This window comes from Giraffa tippelskirchi, chromosome 4, assembly GCF_054371585.1.
Source record: "Giraffa tippelskirchi isolate mGirTip1 chromosome 4, T2T-mGirTip1v1.2.pri, whole genome shotgun sequence".
In the NCBI taxonomy this organism is placed as follows: Eukaryota; Metazoa; Chordata; class Mammalia; order Artiodactyla; family Giraffidae; genus Giraffa; species Giraffa tippelskirchi.
Genome location: NC_137278.1, coordinates 99,874,563 through 99,893,294, shown reverse-complemented (window position 1 = coordinate 99,893,294; position 18,732 = coordinate 99,874,563). Strand labels below are relative to the sequence as shown.

At 46.9% G+C, this 18,732-nt stretch overlaps 1 protein-coding gene across 7 annotated transcripts in view; it reads right to left on the bottom strand.

Moving 5' to 3' along the window:
• The window catches only part of ACOXL (acyl-CoA oxidase like), a 359,193-nt gene that overhangs the window by 277,596 nt on the left and 62,865 nt on the right, over positions 1–18,732 (bottom strand). For all 7 annotated transcript variants that reach the window (XR_014051963.1, XR_014051964.1, XM_081484832.1 and 4 more), the window contains exons 8-9: positions 18,521–18,593; positions 12,364–12,496 (exon numbers count right to left, since the gene is read on the bottom strand). Coding sequence is in view for 5 of the 7 variants with exons in the window: in XM_081484832.1 (XP_081340958.1) it covers positions 12,364–12,496; positions 18,521–18,593 (206 nt within the window). In the remaining 2 variants the exon portion in view is untranslated. The remainder of the gene's footprint in view (positions 1–12,363; positions 12,497–18,520; positions 18,594–18,732) is intronic.

Here is an 18,732-nt window from a genome sequence, read left to right as displayed (position 1 = left end):
GAGAAAAATTCCCTTTAGTGCGCTATATTTTTGTCCAAAGATGCCTTTTGTTCTTTGTTGGTAGGCAACCAGTTTGGTAATGGGCAATTAAATGAAACATCCAGTTTTGTGGGGATCATGGAAGTTTCAAGGGCTGTCTGTCCTTTCATATCAGACTCCCCTAACTCCTCTCAGCCAGGTGCTCTGAAGCATCTCTAAGCCTTCTGGAATATTCAGCACTCCTCTCTCTCCAATCCTTCATGCCTTCCTGCTACCAGTTATACTCAGAAAACCAGCCCAGGCCTTCAGTCAACCACAGAAGGAAGCACAAGTCACATCAAAATGAAGAAAATGAATATTTTTTCAGAATTCTAAGAAAAACCTCCACTGTGGCTGGGGGCCCAAGACATTTCTCCACGAAGATATCAGAGTCATGTCTAAAGAGGAAGGACATCTGATGCAGCACTGTCTTCTAAAAGCAAAACTTGGGAAACAACATAAATGTCAACTAGGAGAGGGTTCAGTCAGAGTGAATTACTATACCTGAGTTAACGGATCAAGGAAAGCGTCTACATCCTGACTTGGGAAGATCTCCACTCAGAATTCCACTTCTGGGGACTTCCCTGATGGTCCAGTGGCTAAGCCTCCGAACTCCCAGTGTGGGGGCACACGCTCAATCCCTGGTCAGGGAACTAGATCCCACATGCCACAACTAAGCGTTCACATGTCACAGCTAAAAAAGAGCTCCCATTCCACAGTGAAGATGAAGATCCGAAGAGCCACAGCTGAGACCCAGCACAGCCAAATAAATTCCTTTAAATGATTTATTTATTTGTCTGCCAATACAGGAGAGGCAGGTTTGATTCCTGGGTCAGAAAGATCACCTGGAGGAGGAAATGGCAACCGACTCCAGTATCCTTGCCTGGGAGATCCCATGGACAGAGGAGCCTGGTGGGCTACAATTCGTGGGGTCACAAAGAGTCGGACACAACTGAGCGACTGAGCATGCATGCAATGAGTGAAAAAGAGGATTCATAAGGTGCTACGTAAAGGCAGGGTTGTATCAGAGGAAAGGCCATACTTAAACAAATTCTTCCTCTCCCTTTCAAAAATTCTACTTAATTAAAAACGGAGTATAGGCAAAGAGTACACTTCTTATGTTAAGCATCTCTAGTAATCTGAAGCTCAGAGTCACACAGAAACATTGACAAAAGTGTCCTTTAATCTCATACGTATTTCGCGGCAGTGGAAGCATCTCGTTTGGTTGACAAGGTGAGTTCTTTTCAAAGACAAGTCTGGAGCATGGATTGAAACAAAGCCTGGATGAGAGGCTAGACACGAGAAAGGGAGATCGGCCCCTCAGCACCTCACACCGGGACAGTTACGTATTCTGGCATGAAAACTGGGCCATCATTCTTGCCGTGCTAATTAGACAAAGAAATGAGATATGCAAATAATTTTTAAAAGCCGACTCACGACAACATTCTCATCAGGCAAAAAGTTAATGAAGGAAATAGGACCCCATAGAGTCCACCCGGGGCCAGGGCCCATCATATGCCTGACCTACGATACCCCCGGGAACAAAAGTCAAGTTCAAGTCTAGGGCCACCCCAGAGCCCTGGGGACAGACAGGATCCAAGGCTCAGAATGGCCTTGGCTCAAAGGTCAGAGGTTACCCAAGCAAGAGGCAGGGAAGTTGCCAGCAATCTAAGACGCTGCACTTGGAGGCCCCATGTCTAGTACTCGTTCTCCAGTGAAGCCTCGAAATCAAGTCACTGGGGCGTCCCTGGTGGTGCAGTGGTTAAGAAACTGCCTGCTGGTGTCGCGGGCGGGGGTATGCACTGGATCCCTGGCCAGAGAACTAAGATCGCACGGGCTGCGGGGCACCTGAGCACGTGTGCCGCAGCTGCTGAGCCCGTGCACTCCAGAGCCCGAGCTTGGCAACCAGAACAGCCACCGCAGTGAGAAGCCCACACACGGCAGCTAGGGAGCAGCCCCTGCTCGCCACATCTGGAGGAAAGCCCTCGCAGCAGTGAAGACCCAGCGCAGCCAAAGCCAAATAGAAGAAAGAAAGAAAACAGAGTCTTTGGCTAGAGGAGTTCAGGGGGGCCCCTCTGGGGTGGGGTGGGCACAACACTGCCCCACTCCACATAAGCTGTTTGCCTTTGCCACGCTACCTCACTTCCCAGCCTCTGTCTTCTCATCTGTAAAATGGGAATCACCACAAAGCTGCCGTGCACACTGGGTGAGAGAAGGCACTCCGCGCATCGCACAGCTGGCCCCTTCCTGGCTCCTGGATCTCGACAGCATGAAGATGCTTGTGATGGGCGGGGGAGGTCACAGGGCTGAGTCAGTTCACAGATATTTATTGAGGGCCTGCTAACAGGGGGGCACCTGGTGCTGCATGAAGCCCCTGCCCTCCAGGAGCTAATAGTCTAATGGGGCAATCGGAGAAAAGACAACAGTTAACACTGAGATAAACCAGGTGCTGCATCAGCTCTATACTCAGAAAGGCAGCCACAAGGGCCTGAGGTCTCCTGGAGACCTAAAAGAACAGGTGAGCAGGAAAGGGAGAGCCTGGGAGGGTCAGGGCAGAGAAACGGTTTGTGCAGACCCGGGAGGCGGCTTGTTTTAGGAACTGCAGCAGGTCGACTGCTGGACACTGAGATCAGTTTCTCTCCCTCAGAAAGAATTCCTTAAACCCAGCCCCTCTGCAGTCTGGGGCCAGGGCTGCTCTCCCAGCTTTAAACCTATCACACGACTGCCTTTACAAACCATCCTCAAACCTGGGTCATACACCCAGCACAGCACTACCGTCACCCCGACAGTGAGTTGTCAGCCCCATGAGACTTACCCACGAGCAATCTGCAAGAGTGAGCTCGGGGGTGAATGAGCGCCACAGGAAACAAAAACAAACTCTGCCAGATACACGCATGCCGGGACTGCAAGCACCCTGGGAGGGCAGGTCCCAAAGTCATACAACAAAGATCTGGAGACACACATAAGAAATGGAGAATGTTTACTTTTGTTGCTTTAAGATGCAGATCAGAGTTCCCGTATCCATAATACATCTAAAATACCGTATCTGATCTCCACAGAGCTGTCATTTGGACTGATTTATTCTGCACTAAAGACAGCTTCCCTTCACCACGATATTCATCCCTCCATCCATCCACCAAGTGCTTAACCAAGTCCAAAGCAGAAAGAGTGACCACGAAGACATAGGTCCTAATTAATCTCTGGAGGCTGACATTCCCAATGACCAGCCTGAAACTTGGAGGACCCTAGACAAGGCCTACTTGTCCACTTCACAGCAAATAGAAGGTGAAGAAGCGGAAGCAGTGACAGACTTTATTTCCTTGGCTCCAAAGTCACTGCAGACAGTGACTGCAGACATGAAATTAAAAGACGCTTGCTCCTTGCAAGGAAAGCTATGACAAACCTAGACAGCATATTAAAAAGCAGAGACATTATTTTTCCGACAAAGGTCCATATAGTCTAAGCTAATGTTTTTCCAGTAGTCATGCATGGATGTGAGATTTAGACCATAAAGAAGGCTGAGCACTGAAGAATTGATGTTTTCAAATTGTGGTGCTGGAGAAGACTCTTGAGAGTCCCTCCGACTGCAAGGAGATCAAACTAGTCAATGCTAAAGGAAATCAACCCTGAACATTTATTAGAAGGATTGATGTTGAAGCTGAAGCTCCAATACTTTGGCCATCTGATGCAAAGAGCCAACTCACTGGAAAAGACCCTGATGCTGGGAAAGGTTGAAGGTTAAAGGAGAAAGGGGCAACAGAGAATGAGATGGTTAGATAGTATCATTGACTCAATGGACAGGAAAAAGCAAGAGAGTTCCAGAAAAACATCTACCTCTGCTTTATTGACTATGCCAAAGCCTTTGACTGTGTGGCTCACAATAAACTGTGGAAAATTCTGAAAGAGATGGGAATACCAGACCACCTGACCTGCCTCCTGAGAAACCTGTATGCAGGTCAGGAAGCAATAGTTAGAACTGGACATGGAACAACAGACTGGTTCCAAATAGGAAAAGGAGTATGTCAAGGCTGTATATTGTCACCCTGCTTATTTAACTTATATGCAGAGTACATCATGAGAAACGCTGGGCTGGAAGAAACACAAGCTGGAATCAAGATTGCTGGGAGAAATACCAATAACCTCAGATATGCGGATGACACCACCCTTATGGCAGAAAGTGAAGAAGAACTAAAGAGCCTCTTGATGAAAGTGAAAGAGGAGAGTGAAAAAGTTGGCTTAAAGCTCAACATTTAGAAAACTAAGATCATGGCATCCAGTCCCATCACTTCATGGCAGATAGATGGGGAAACAGTAGAAATAATACCTGACTTTATTTTTCCGGGCTCCAAAATCACTGCAGATGGTGATTGCAGCAATGAAATTAAAAGATGTTTACTCCTTTGAAGGAAAGTTACGACCAACCTAGACAGCATCTTAAAAAGCAGAGACATTACTTTGCCAACAAAGGTTCATCTAGTCAAGGCTATGGTTTTTCCAGTGGTCATGTATGGATGTGAGAGTTGGACTATAAAGAAAGCTGAGCACAGAAGAATTGACGCTTTTGAACTGTGGTGTTGGAGAAGACTCTTGAGAGTCCCTTGGACTGCAAGGAGATCCAACCAGTCCATCCTAAAGGAAATCAGTCCTGGGTGTTCATTGGAAGGACTGATGTTGAAGGTGAAACTCCAATACTTTGGCCACCTGATGCAAAGAGCTGACTCATTTGAAAAAACCCTGATGCTGGGAAAGATTGAGGGCAGGAGGAGAAGGGGACGACAGAGGATGAGATGGTTGGATGGCATCATCGACTCGATGGACATGGGTTTGGGTAGACTCCAGGGGTTGGTGATGGACAGGGAGGCCTGGCGTGCTGCAGTTCATGGGGTCGCAAAGAGTCAGACATGACTGAGCAACTGAACTGAACTGAACTGAACTGGAGATAGTGAAGGACAGAGGAGTCCTGTGGTGCATCCCATGGTATTGCAAAGAGTTGGGCATGCTCAGCAACTGAACAACAACAAGAAAAGGAACTGTGAACATCTTTGGCTTGCTCAACTTCACTGTGGTAGACAGAAACATTCAGAAATCATTCTGTTGGACTGAGCTCAGAGTTGAGCACACTCAATGAACAAAGGTACATGATAAACAGACCTTTCCCCCATAAAAGGACATTCAGTATAAAGTCTGGAGCAGCCCATCTCCCCTCCCTGCTCCTGCTCCCAGTACACATCTGCTCAGAACAACAGTGACACAGGGCATCAGGCAAAGATGGCAGTGCCACCTGACAAAGTCAGGTCCCAGCTCACAGTGGGAAGGAAGCCTGAATTCTGGCCCCACGGCTAACCATTCAGTATCTGCCAAACCCCAGTTTCGGTGGATTCTCCATGTTTTTCAATGTAGACAATGAATTATTTTACATCTTTGGTTTGGTTTACCAAAGCAAATATAACTGTGAGCCAAAGTGGTCCGAAGATGACAGGGAGCACAGCCTAAGCTGAACTCAAAGAACCTCTTGCTTGAGGATGACTAAGCAACCCAGTGTGAGTCAGGGCTGGATTCCAGCACCAGATTGCTGTAGTGGGAGGCCCAGAAAACTCCAGACAAGCTGTCATCTCTTTCTGTATCTCAGTTTTCTCAACTGGAAAATGGGAATCACAACAGTATCCATCTTGCAGGACTGCTGTTTCAATTTAAAAAAAAAAAACAATGATGGGGCTTCCCTGGTGGCTCAGAGGCAAAGTTTCCACCTGCCAATGCAGGAGACATGGGTTTGATCCCTGGTCAGGGTAAATCCCACATACTGCAGGGACAGCTAAGCCCATGAGCCAAAACTACTGAGCCTGTACCCTGGAGCCTGGACGCCGCAACTACTGAGCCCAAACATTCTAGAGCTTGTGCTCAGCAAAAAGAGAATCCCTAGAGAGTGGCCCGCTCATGCTCTCCACAACTAGAGAAAAGCCCATTCAGTAATGAAGACCCAACACAGCCATATAAATACAGAAATAAAGTTATTTTTAAAAAAGATGTACAAAAGGCTCAGAATATGTCCTTCAAACAGGGAGGCACTGGATGGACTCCTCAGCTGGGACAAGGGAACGGAGGGATGAAACATGGTGTGACGGAAAGGCATGAAGTCCTGTACCAGTGCCTGTGCTACAAGGAGCATCAAGTTTCAGGTGGAAAATGTCCTAAGGACAGCAAACCATCCATCCATCATCCATGTCTGACCTTCCAGGTGGCACAGACAGTACTCCCCAGAGGCGGACAACAGGGCTTCCATGGAGAGATGAAACTCCTTGCAGCTGTGGCATGGGCACCGCTTCTTCCTGTCCTGGGTGAGCAGGCAGCTGCTGAAACTGAGGGAGGCAAGCCCCTCTCATGCAGGACCCAGGCCCAGAGCAACCTGGGATCGTTCTACACTGACAACAGCATCACTCGTTCCCTCACAACTCCCACGGCCAGAACCCAGGGTTTGAGGCTGGGGTTTCCCACAAGGTTGAATCAGCCTCTGATGACTTAGTTGAAGGGAGTTCTGTTCCTTGAAGGCTTTCCTGATGGCTCAGTGGTAAAGAATCCACCTGCAAGGCAGAAGATGCACGTTGGATCCCTGGGTCAGGAAGATACCCTGGAGGAGGAAACGGCAACCCACTCCAATATTCTTGTCTGGAGAATCTCATGGACAGAGGAGCCTGGTGGGCTACAGTCCATGGGGTCTCAAGAGTTGGACACAACTGAGTGACTAAACCACTATACATACACATAGCTTTACATATATATTACATATATATATACACACACATATCTATAACAGCAACTAACACTGTAAACAAACACTGTAAATCAACTATACTTCAAATTTTAAAAATAAATTAAAAAAAAAGATAACTCTACATCATATTTATAGTCTTGATCTTAAGCCCAAAAATTATTAGGCTGATGAATTCCAATTCTCCTTATATTGACCAGTTTGTAAAAAGCAACACTCACAACTGATAGGAAGCTAAACTAATGAGAACAAAAAATCCCAGCCAATTCTTAAATAGAAAAGTAAACAAAATGTAAAGGGGGGGGGCGGGGAGACATCCGCAAATCATTATTGGTATTTGTCGTCCTCTGGTGGTCAAGCTCAAGAAGTGTCTACATCAGAAGATCCTGGAAACTGTCTTTTACAGATAATCCCTCTACCGATCATTGAGGCCAAAGCTCCCATCCCATGGGACTTTCCCAGCATTTGAGCAAGTTCTGCTACTCTGCTCCCCACGCCATGTGTGTATATGAGTGTGTGTGAGGATGCTAAAGAAAGGATAACTTCAACCTGTGTAGAACAAGATGAGCTTATGACCCTGCTCCCTAGGGACACATACAACACATCTAAAAAGACAGACAACTGACATGGAGGAGTCCCTGTCTTCATCTCTCCAGTACCACTCTCTGTGTGAAGAGATGACTGGCCATGCTACGAAAGGGTCAAGAGAAGGGACTTCCCTGGTGGTCCAGTGGCTAGGACTCACACTCCCAATGAAGGGGACCCAGGTTTTATCCCTGGTCAGGGAGCTAGAAGGGCTGCCCAAGTGGCTCAGCAGTAAAGAACTCATCTGCAATGCAGGAGACTTGGGTTCAATCCCTAGGTTGGGAAGATCCAATGGAGAAGGAAATGGCAACTCACTCCAGCATTCTTGCCTGAAGAATCCCATGGACAGGGGCCTGGCGGGCTACAGTCTGTGGGGTCATGAAGAGTCAGATGCAACTGAGCATGCATGCAGGGAGCTAGATACCACAAGCTGCAACTAACACCCAGAGCAGCCAAATAAATAAATAATTCTTTTTAAAGTGCCAAGAGAATAAACATCCAGCAACTTCGGCTCACCAGTTCCAACAGAACACACGTTTGTGGGTAGCACATATCGTCAAGACATTACTCCAGGGAACCCATTTCCTCCTCCCTATTCCACCCTCTTTATGCCACATTGTTTGAGGAGGCAGAGGTCTCACCATGCTCGTTATTACAGTGCTTCCACCTCCTTCCAAACCAATTCATTTCAGTCCCCATCCTGAAGCTCTTAGACTCACAAGGCCCTACAGAGATGCCCCTTATTCGAGCCTACTGCTGGAAGAGACCTGGCTCTGTAGTAGGCTGTATGCTTCTGGCCTCTCCCTACACACCCCTGCCTGGGGAGGTTTTTCTAATATGTGATGTCCATTCAGTGAGTGGCTGCTTTACTCTGGAATATTCCACAGCTCCCATTAACTACTAAATCATAGAGGAACTGATCGTCACTGTGTTCAGAGTCTTTGTAGTAGAATGGGTGAGTTGGCAGATGGATGGATGAGCGGACATTCATGTGTGCTAAGTCACTTCAGTCATGTCCGACTCTTTATGACCCCATGGACTGTATAGCCCACCAGGCTCCTCTGTCCATGGGGATTCTCCAGGTAAGAATACTGGAGTGGCTTGCCATGCTCTCCTCTAGGGGATCTTCCCAACCCAGGGACTAAACTCCCGTCTAGTGTCTCCTGCATTGGCAGGTGGGTTCTTTACCACTAGCACCACCTGGAAAGCCCAGATGAGTGAAAAGGTGGGAGGAAAATAAGTGTATGGGTGGGAGGATGGATGGAGGGAGGGAGGGATGGATGAGTGGATGGGTGGATAAATGGATGGGTGGGTGGGTGGATGAATGAATGAACAGACAGATGAATGGACAGGTGAATGTACGAGTGTGTTGGTGGACAGGTATATGTATGAGTACACACATGGGTGGAAGGAAGGAAGAGAGAGAGGGAAAAAGAAGGAAGAAAGAAAGAAATGGAAGGATGGATGGATAAAATGATGTTCGGGCTCTACCAGGCCCTACACTGAGACTGAATAAAAAGGCAAGATATCTGCCCAGTAAATGTCCTGTTAATAATGATTTTTAAAAAATGAGATCAATCTAAGTGACAAGAAGAATAGATGAAAATAGAATGATCCCAGAAGAAAATAAAGACAGGTGACCTCCTAGCAGGAATTAAACAGACCAAAATCTGATAGATTCATAGTGGTAAGTGTTAGTCACTCAGTCATGTCCGACTCTTTGCGACCCCATGAACTGCAGCACATCAGGCCTCCCTGTCCATCACCAACTCCCGGAGTTTACCCAAACCCATGTCCATCGAGTCGGTGATGCTATCCAGCCACCTCATCCTCTGTTGTTCCCTTCTCCTCCTGCCCCCAATCCTTCCCAGCATCAGGATCTTTTCCAATGAGTCAACTCTCCGCATGAGGTGGCCAAAGTATTGGAGTTTCAGCTTCAACATCAGCCCTTCCAATGAACACCCAGGATTGATCTCTTTTAGGATGGATTGATAGGATCTCCTTGCAGTCCAAGGGACTCTCAAGAGTCTTCTCCAACACCACAGTTCAAAAGCATCAATTATGCGGCGCTCAGCTTTCTTCACAGTCCAACTCTCACATCCATACATGATCATCGGAAAAACCATAGCCTTGACTAGACGGATCTTTGTTGGCAAAGTAATGTCTCTGCTTTTCCTCTAGTCCTTGCTAATAACTTAATCGGACATGGCATCTGGGAGCACAAATGACAGCATGGCTATTACAGCAAGTCTTTAAGAGAAAATCTGAAAGGACTGAGAAATGCGACGCAAAGAGTTTAAAGGAGCAGGCACGCCCGGCCTTGAGCAAACAGGGAACTGTGGTGCCAGTTTTCTAACACAGGCGGAATGTGCATCAGAGAAAGTGATCCATTCTCTACTCATCAGCGCGCGCAGGACAAGCAGGGCCGTCTGAGGTTTCCCCTGAGATAGCATCTGTCCCATGGCTGAGCCACAGAGAGGATGAGCTGCCAAGAGAGGCAAGGTCATTTTCATTCAAGAGGCTCGCGATGAGATCACAACGGCCAGGGTCCGTCAGGGACAATACACCAGCAGCATCTGGACCACTCAGGTCTGAGCCCATCCAGCTCTGCAATGGGCCTCTGCTCACCTGGAAAAGCTGCCTCCCGCACAGAGCAGAGCTCATCACTGCTGTATCACATCACGGCACACAACGTCCTCACTCAGACTGCACTATGATCAGAAGGCCCATTTTACAGATGAAGAAAGTGAGGCTTAAAGAAGGCTACCAGGACTTCCCTGGTGGCTCAGGGCTTAAGAATCCACCTGCCAATGCCAGAGACTCAGGTTCAACCCCTGGACTGGGGAGATCCCACATGCCATGGAGCAATTAAGCCCATGCCCCACAACTCCGTGGCATGCGGGATCTTCCCAGCCAGTGCTCCAGAGCCAAGGAGCCTACTCAGGCAACTACTGAGCCCAAGTGCTGCAACTCCTGAAGCCTGCTTGCCTAGAGCCAATGCTCAGAAACAAGAGAAGCCACTGCAATGAAAATCCCATACCCCGCAACTAGAGAAAGCCTATATGCAGCAACAAAGACCCACTGCAGGCAAAAAATAATAAATACATCAAAATTAATTTAAAAAAAAATGTTTAAAGTCGATTCTCTCCCAAAAGCACCCTCCAGTGCCCCATCTCCACCACCCTATGCCAGCCACCCTGGGAGTCCACCACTGGCCTGGGTGAGCTGGCCAGCCCCTGGCAGTACAGACATCCTTCCCACGGCATCACGCACTCCGGCACGGGGCTTCCAGAGCACCTTTACAGTCACGAACCAGTATGTGGCTTTACTATTCACCAGCATGCCCCTCCGAGGGGCCCAGAGGCTGCTGCGATCAGAGGGGCTCTTGTGCAGACACACCGGCCGTGACAGCACCCTGGAACCCTGAGCAGATTTCTGCCCCATCTTCTCCACGGTGCAATTCTCAGCGCATCTGCTCTCTCAGCTTTTGCCTTCTGGAGTCCGAGAAACGGCTGAAACAGTGTCTATCCCAGACATGGGAGGAGTATTTGCTTTATTTATTGGTATCTGACAGCACTGGCTCTTCGTTGCTACGCGCAGGCTTTCTCTAGCTGCAGTGACTGGCGGCTCCTCTCTAGCTGGGCTGCGAGAGCCTCTCCCTGCAGCGGCCTCTCTTGGCACAGGCTCTAGGGCGCAGGCGCTTCAGCAGTCGTGGCTCCCAGGCTCTAGAGCACAAGCCCGATAGTTGTGGCACTGGGCTTAGCTGCCTCAAGGCATGTGGGATTTTTCCAGACCAGGGATCCAATTCATGTCTCCTGCACTGGCAGGTTGATTCTTTACCGCTGGACCACCAGAAGTACCGGGTTGGCCAAAGGGTCTTTCAGGTTTTTCTGGAACATCGTACAGAATGAACTTCTTGGCCAGCCCAATATTTCCCTCTGTGCTTTGCTGCTGGACCAGTGCCTTGGAGTCACACCTGGGCCCACATCCTGAGGTTCTCCTGGAGCCTCACCAACTCATTTGGTTCGGCTGAGACCCACCGGGCCACTCCAGACCTGGGTCTTCAGAACTAGACACACACCTCACCCACTTTAAAGAGCCAGAGAGAATAAGCATAGAAAGCAGCCCCCACAAGCAGGCCAGCAGCCACCAGCTCAGGACTGAGTGTCACAGCTGCACCCATGGGTGGGAAGAGCACCATGGGGGCAGAGCGTGGCCGGGTGGGCTTCCTGTGAGCAGCACAGACCCGGCAGAAGGGAGGAAGGGAAGGTTTTCCTGCTATTCCTGATGCCAGGCCTGGGGTCAAGTGAATGGAACTTCTCCCTTCTCAGTGGAGAAGCCGGGTACCAGCCACACATGGATATTCACTGATATCTCAATTCTCCCTCCAGCTTCCCCCTGCTCAGTGGAGCCTAAGAGATGCAAAGAAATGGGAAGGAACCAGAGAGCAGGTAGTGCTGCACTCTGAAGAGGAGGCAGCTTGCAGAGCTTTTCTCTCCTGGCTGCTTTTTCCAAGTCAAAATATAGCAGGGGTGCGGAAAGGGGAGGCAGAATTTGCTCCTGGAGGTCTGACCTCATGGACTCCTGCCTGTGATGGTGACTGTCACATGCCAAACAGACGCGTGAGCATCAACACTCCCCAATGAATTCAGCCACGACACGCAGGCTTTTAACCACTAGTCAGCTCTTAGCTGCTTTTCCAGAAGATGTGCTTCTTCTGAAGGACCTGTTTTCCAGGGGCCCACCTTTAGTGGCCCTGTTGCTGTAAAGACCATGGTCCACCCACCGTAATCTGCAGCACACATGTGGATGTAGATGGATGGTAAGAAGGCTGCAGAAAGTTCTCTGTGTAGAGCTAACTGGCACTCACTAGAATCTAACCAGCAACCCAAGCCACCTTGCACCCACTGTGGCTCACGAAGCTCAGCTCCTGACATTGTTACCCACCTCTGGAACACGTGGAGAATAAACATCGAGTGAAATTAGTCAGTTACCTTCATAGAACCCATAGCTTGGAAAGTCACAGCTAGTCTGGAAGGGGTTAGCGCCGCCAGCATCGCATTGAATCTTGCACTCTTGTCCTTAATGGGGGAGTGATACTGCCCATCTGGAGCCACGGAACCGAACCTGTGGTGGGGGGGAGGTAGGTGGAAAAGAGAGGTGGGGTGAACGTAGGAGGAGAACATCATGCCTGGAAATGAAGGCAGGTGGCTCCCACAAGCACACACAGGGAAGTCACACAGGGTTCCCCGTCCTGGAACCTCCCTCCCAAGACAGCAGAGCAGGGGGCAGGACAAGTGCCTCCCCAGGAGATGCTGAGAAAGGCTTAACTCATGGAAAGTAAGAGCTGATATCCTGCCACTACCATTCTGCGACTCAGTGGTTGTCCCGGACAAAGAAAGGCATGAGGACCGCCATCATTAACCCAACCCTGGAGCCTGGTAGTCAATCCACATTTTTGTTGTTGAGATATAAATCAATATACCATAAACTTCATCCTTTTAAACTGTTCAATGGTCTTTAGCATATTCACAAAGTTTTACAACCATGACTACTATCCAGTTCCTAAACACTTCATCACCCCAAAAGAAACCCCATACCGTTAGCACTCACATCCCAGATTCTCCACCCTTTAGGGCCTGGCAACTATTCATCTCTTTTCTAACTCTCTGGGTCTTTCTACTTCCGGACCTTCCACATAAGCAGTATCACACAGTGTGTGGTCTGTGTGTCTGGCTTCTTTCACTTGACACACTTCTTCAAGGTTCACACGTTTTCACATGCATCAGTTGTTGTTGTTGTTCAGTCACCAACTGAACAACAGTTCTGTGTCTGACTCTTTGTGACCCCATGGACTGCAGCACTCCAGGCCTCTCTCTCTCTCACCATCTCCCAGAGTTTGCCCAAGTTCACGCCTCTGTATCAGTACTGTATCAGTACTCCATTCCTTTTATGGCCAAATAATATTCCATTGTATGGATATACTTTAGGCTGCTTATCCATTCATCAGTTGATGGATATTTCTGTTGTTGCCACTCTTTGGGCTGCTATGAATAATTGCTATGAACATCTATATACAAGTTTTTTTGTGGATATATTTTCAGTTCTCTTGTGGACAATGTTTTCATACAGACCAAGGAGTGGAATTGATAAGTGCTATGATGGCAGAAAGTGAAGAAGAACTAAAGAGCCTCTTGATGGAAGTGAAAATGGAAAGTGAAAAAGTTGGCTTAAAGCTCAGCATTCAGAAAACTAGGATCATGTCATCTGGTCCCACCACTTCATGGCAGATAGATGGGGAAACTGTGGAAACAATGGCTGACTTTATTTTTCTCGGCTCCAAAATCACTGCAGATGGTGACTGCAGCCATGAAATTAAAAAACGCTTACTCCTTGGAAGGAAAGTTATGACCAACCTAGGTAGCATACTAGAAAGCAGAGACATTACTTCGCCAACAAAGGTTCATCTAGTCAAGGCTATGGTTTTTCCAGTGGTCATGTATGGATGTGAGAGTTGGACTATAAAGAAAGCTGAGCGCAGAAGAATTGATGCTTTTGAACTGTGGTGTTGGAGAAGACTCTTGAGAGTCCCTTGGACTGCAAGGAGATCCAACCAGTCCATCCTAAAGGAGATCAGTCCTGGGTGTTCATTTGAAGGACTGATGTTGAAGCTGAAACTCCAATACTTTGGCCACCTGATGTGAAGAGCTGACTCATTGGAAAAGACCCTGATGCTGGGAAGGATTGAAGGCAGGAGGAGAAGGGGACGACAGAGGACAAGATGGCTGGATGGCATCATCGACTTGATGGACATGGGTTTGGGTGGACTCCAGGAGTTGGTGATAGACAGGGAGGCCTGACGTGCTGCAGTTCATGGGGTTGCAAAGAGTCGGACACAACTGAGTGACTGAACTGAACTGAACTGAACTGATGAAGACGTTAAACTTTTAAAATTTTACTTATTTATTTATTTTTGGCTGCACTGGGTCTTTGCTGCTGCACACAGGCTTTCTCTGGCTGCGACGGGCAGGGGCTCCTCTCTCGTTGCGGTGCACAGGCTTCACTGCAGTGGCTTCTCCTGTTGCAGAGTACAGGGTCTAGAGCGAGGGCTCAGTAGCTGTGGCACATGCAGTCCATTGCCCCGTGGCATATGGGGTCTTCCCAGACCAAGGATTGAACCCGTGTCCTCTGAATTGGTAGGCGGATTCTTTACCACTGGACTACCAGGGAAGTCTGACTTTAAACTTTTGAAGAGCTGACAAGCTCTTTTCCAAATTGACAATACCAGTTTACATCCCCACCAGCAACAGATGAGGGCTCAAATCTCTCTAAATCTTTGCCAGCACTTGTTATCATCTCTTTTATTATAGCCATGAAGTGAGTGCAAAATGGTACTTCATTGTGGTTTTTAATTGGCATTTCCTTACTGACATTGATGTTGAACATCTTTACATGTACTTATTAACCATCTTCTATATCTTCTTTGCATAAATGTCTATTCCTATTTTTGCCCATTTTTTAGTTGGGTCATTTGTCTTTTTATTGTTCAGCTTTAATATAGTTCCTTTTATAGTCTGGATATTAGGTTTATATATATGATTCACAAATATTTTCTCCCATTCTGTGGATTGTCCTTTCACTTTCTTCATATGTCCTTTGCTGCACAAGTTTTTCAAATTTGGATGAAGTCCAGTTTATCTATTTTTGTTTTGATTCTTTGTGCTTTTGCCATCACATCTCATAAATCATTGCCTAAACAAGGTCACCAAGATTTACACCTATGTTTTCTCTTATGAGTTTTATAGTTTTAGTTCTTATATTTAGAGCTGTGATCCATCTTCTGTTAACTTTTATACATCATATGTGGTAAAGGTCCAAGTTCATGTATTTGCATATGGATATCCATGTATTTGCATATGCATATGTTCTAGCACCATTTGTTGAGAAGACCTTTCTTTCCCCATTAAATTATCTTGTCACCCTTGCTGAATATCAACTGACCATAAATACTAGAATTTATCTCTAGATCCTCTATTCTATTCCATTCTCTATACATCTAGCCTTATGCCAATACCACAGTGACCTAATAACTGTAGGTTTGTAGTAATTTTTCAGATCAGGAATGTAAGTCCTTCTACTTTGTTTTTCTTTACCAAGATTATTTCGGCTACTCTGAGTGTCTCGCATTTCCATCTGAATTTTAGGACCAGCTTCTCAATTTCTTCAAAAAAAGGCAGCTGAAATTTCGATAAGGATTTCACTGAATCTGTACGTCTGTTTACAAACCCATTTTTGATCAAGTGATAAATCAACACCCCTGTGTGTTGCCTCTGCTGTTTTGTAGTATTTGGAGGGCTATACTAATGGGATAGTTTTTAGTCAAGTCTTACCAAAAAATGTTCTATACACTCTCATACCTTCTACAGACCTTGGAGCCCCCATTATTTTTCTTCCTGGTTGAATCTGACTTTCTAATCTCTAGTGCACTGGATAAATGCGAAACCAGTTGGTTGAGGTTCTGATAGAGGACTGTCCAATCCACTAAGATCCCATTTGGGTGAGTAAGAGATAGAGCACTCCACATCTACGGCTTCTCTTACCTCTTCCCCATCTCTGAGAGTGGAGTGATGCTGGTAAGTGACAGGAAATGTGCAGGGAAGGCTGGTGGTCCTCATATCTGCTGGCATGGGCACTGGTTGTTTCTGAGGGGCCTGGGGGCTTCATCACCTACTAGGATACCTACACAATGCTTTTGTTGTTTGCATTTTGTGCATGTGTGCTTAGTCACTCAATCACATCCAACTCTTTGTAACCCTGTGGACTATGTCCCGCCAGGCTCCTCTGTCCATGGGATTCCCCAGGCAAGAATACTGGAGTGGGTTGCCATTTCCTCCTCCAGGGTATATTCTTCACCCAGGGATCGAATTGAGTCACCTGTGTTGCAGGCAGATTCTTAACTGTCTGAGACACAAGGGAACCCCTGTTTCCATTTTATTTCCTACCAATTCACAAGGGGAAAAAAGTTAACAAACAGAATTTGGTTCATTTTAAGTTTGTTTCCCCCATTATTTTACTTAAACTTTAGATATCTATGATATATATTTGCTGGAAAGAACTTGAAGGCAACAGAAAAGAGTAAAATGTTCAAGGAAAATCTATAGGAAAGCAGGGAGCAAGACTGATGGCTTGCCTTTTCACAGATTTAAACATCACTGTAGTTCAGGATTTTTATTGGACGCATGAAAAGATGCTGAGAAAAGTAAAAGTAATTGGTGTTTCTTAGCCTGCATTATATTGTGAACCCCTGGGCTCCACACCTGGAATACACCTGTAGAAGTGCATTTACCTCATTGGAATGCACCTTGATCTCACTGAGGGATGCTGGGAAATGACACTAAATACTTGTGACATTGGGCTTCCCTGGTGGCTCAGTGGTAAAAAATCTGCCTGCCAAGCAGGAGATGTGAGTTCAATCCCTGGGTCAAGAAGATGCCCTGGAGAAGGAAATGGCAATCCACTCCAGTAGTCTTGTGTGGAAAATCCTATGTAGCCTGACAGGCTACAGTCCATGGGGTTGCAAAAGAACTGGATACAACTTAGCAACTAAACGACAACCCATGAAATTATTCACTCAATACTGGTTATAATAGCCTCCAAAGCTGCAAGCTGCTGCTACTGCTGCTAAGTCGCTTCAGTCGTGTCCGACTCTGTAAGACCCCATAGACGGCAGCCCACCAGGCTCCCCCATCCCTGGGATTCTCCAGGCAAGAACACTGCAGTGGGTTGCCATTGCCTTCTCCAATGCCTGAAAGTGAAGTTGCTCAGTCATTTCAGACTCGTAGCAACCCCATGGACTGCAGCCTACCAGGCTCCTCCATCCATGGGATTTTCCAGGCAAGAGTACTGGAGTGGGGTGCCATTGCCTTCTCCACCAAAGCTGAAAGAGGGTACCTTATCTCCTGCCATCCACAAAGGAGGCAATAACATTGTTTTATGATAGCCAAAAAAAAAATTTAAAGGAAATAACCTAAATACCCAACAATAAGGGACTGATTATATAACTTACAGATAATTTATTTAACAGCTTATGATGACAATATTAAAAATTATAACACCTATGTGTATTTTGGGCTTCCCTGGTGGCTGAGACAGTAAAGAATCTGTCCACAATGCAGGAGACGCAGGTTCAACCCCTGGGTTGGGAAGATCCCCTGAAGAAGGAAATGGAAACCCACTCCAGTATCCTTGCCTGGAGAATTCCATGGACAGAAGAGCCTGACAGGCTACAGTCTACGGGGGTCTCAAAGGATCAGACACAACTGAGAAACTAACATTTTCTATGTGTATTTATTGTTGCAAAGAAACTTTGGACATATTTTGTTAAACAGAAACTACAAGTTATAAAAAATAGAATTTCTAAGTGGATCTGGGTTTGGGTAGACTCTGGGAGTTGGTGATGGACAGAGAGGCCTGGTGTGCTGCAATTCATGGGGTCACAAAGAGTCAGACACGACTGAGCGACTGAACTGAACTGAACTGAAGTTGATCTCATTCAGTAAAAATCAAACATCTATCTCTTTCTTTAGTATCTACTCATAGAGAAAAGTCTAAAATGTTAAACACAAAAGTGTAATAAACATTGTGGCTAGATGATCAAACCAGTCAATCCTAAAGGAAATCAACTCTGAATATTCATTGGAAGGACTGATACTGAAGCTGAAGTGCCAATATTTTGGCCACCTGATGCAAAGAGCTGACTCATTGGAAAAGACCCCGATGCTGGGAAAGATTGTGGGCAGGAGGAAAAGGGGATGACAGATGAAATGGTTGGATGGCATCACCGACTCAATGGACATGAGTTTGCGCAAACTCCCAGAGATAGTGAAGGATAGGGAAGCCTGGTGTCCTGTAGTCCATGGGGCTGCAAAGAGTTGGACACAACTTAGTGACTGAACAACAACAACAAAGGTGATAGTATTGGGGATAATTTTAAATTTTCTTTTATTTGTTTATCTACCTTTCCTGATGAGTAAAATTGTAAAAGTGGTTATAAGAAGACTGGACGTAAAGCCCATGAGACCTAGGAACCGGGCCTGGCAGGCAAAGAGCTCATAGCTGCAGCAAGTCTGAGTTAAGGAGGCAGCTACTCACTTATCCAGCAGGTTCTCCCTCGGTATCCGAACATTGTCAAATCTCAGAATCCCGTTATCCACACCATGCAGACCTAGAGAGAACAGACAGGAGATGGAGCTGCAGGTGGGACAAGCTTATGAGCATCAGAAATACTGTCCCATGGGACTTCCCTGGTGGTCCAGTGGCTAAGAGTCTGCACTCCCAGTGCAGGAGGCTCGGGTTTGATCCCT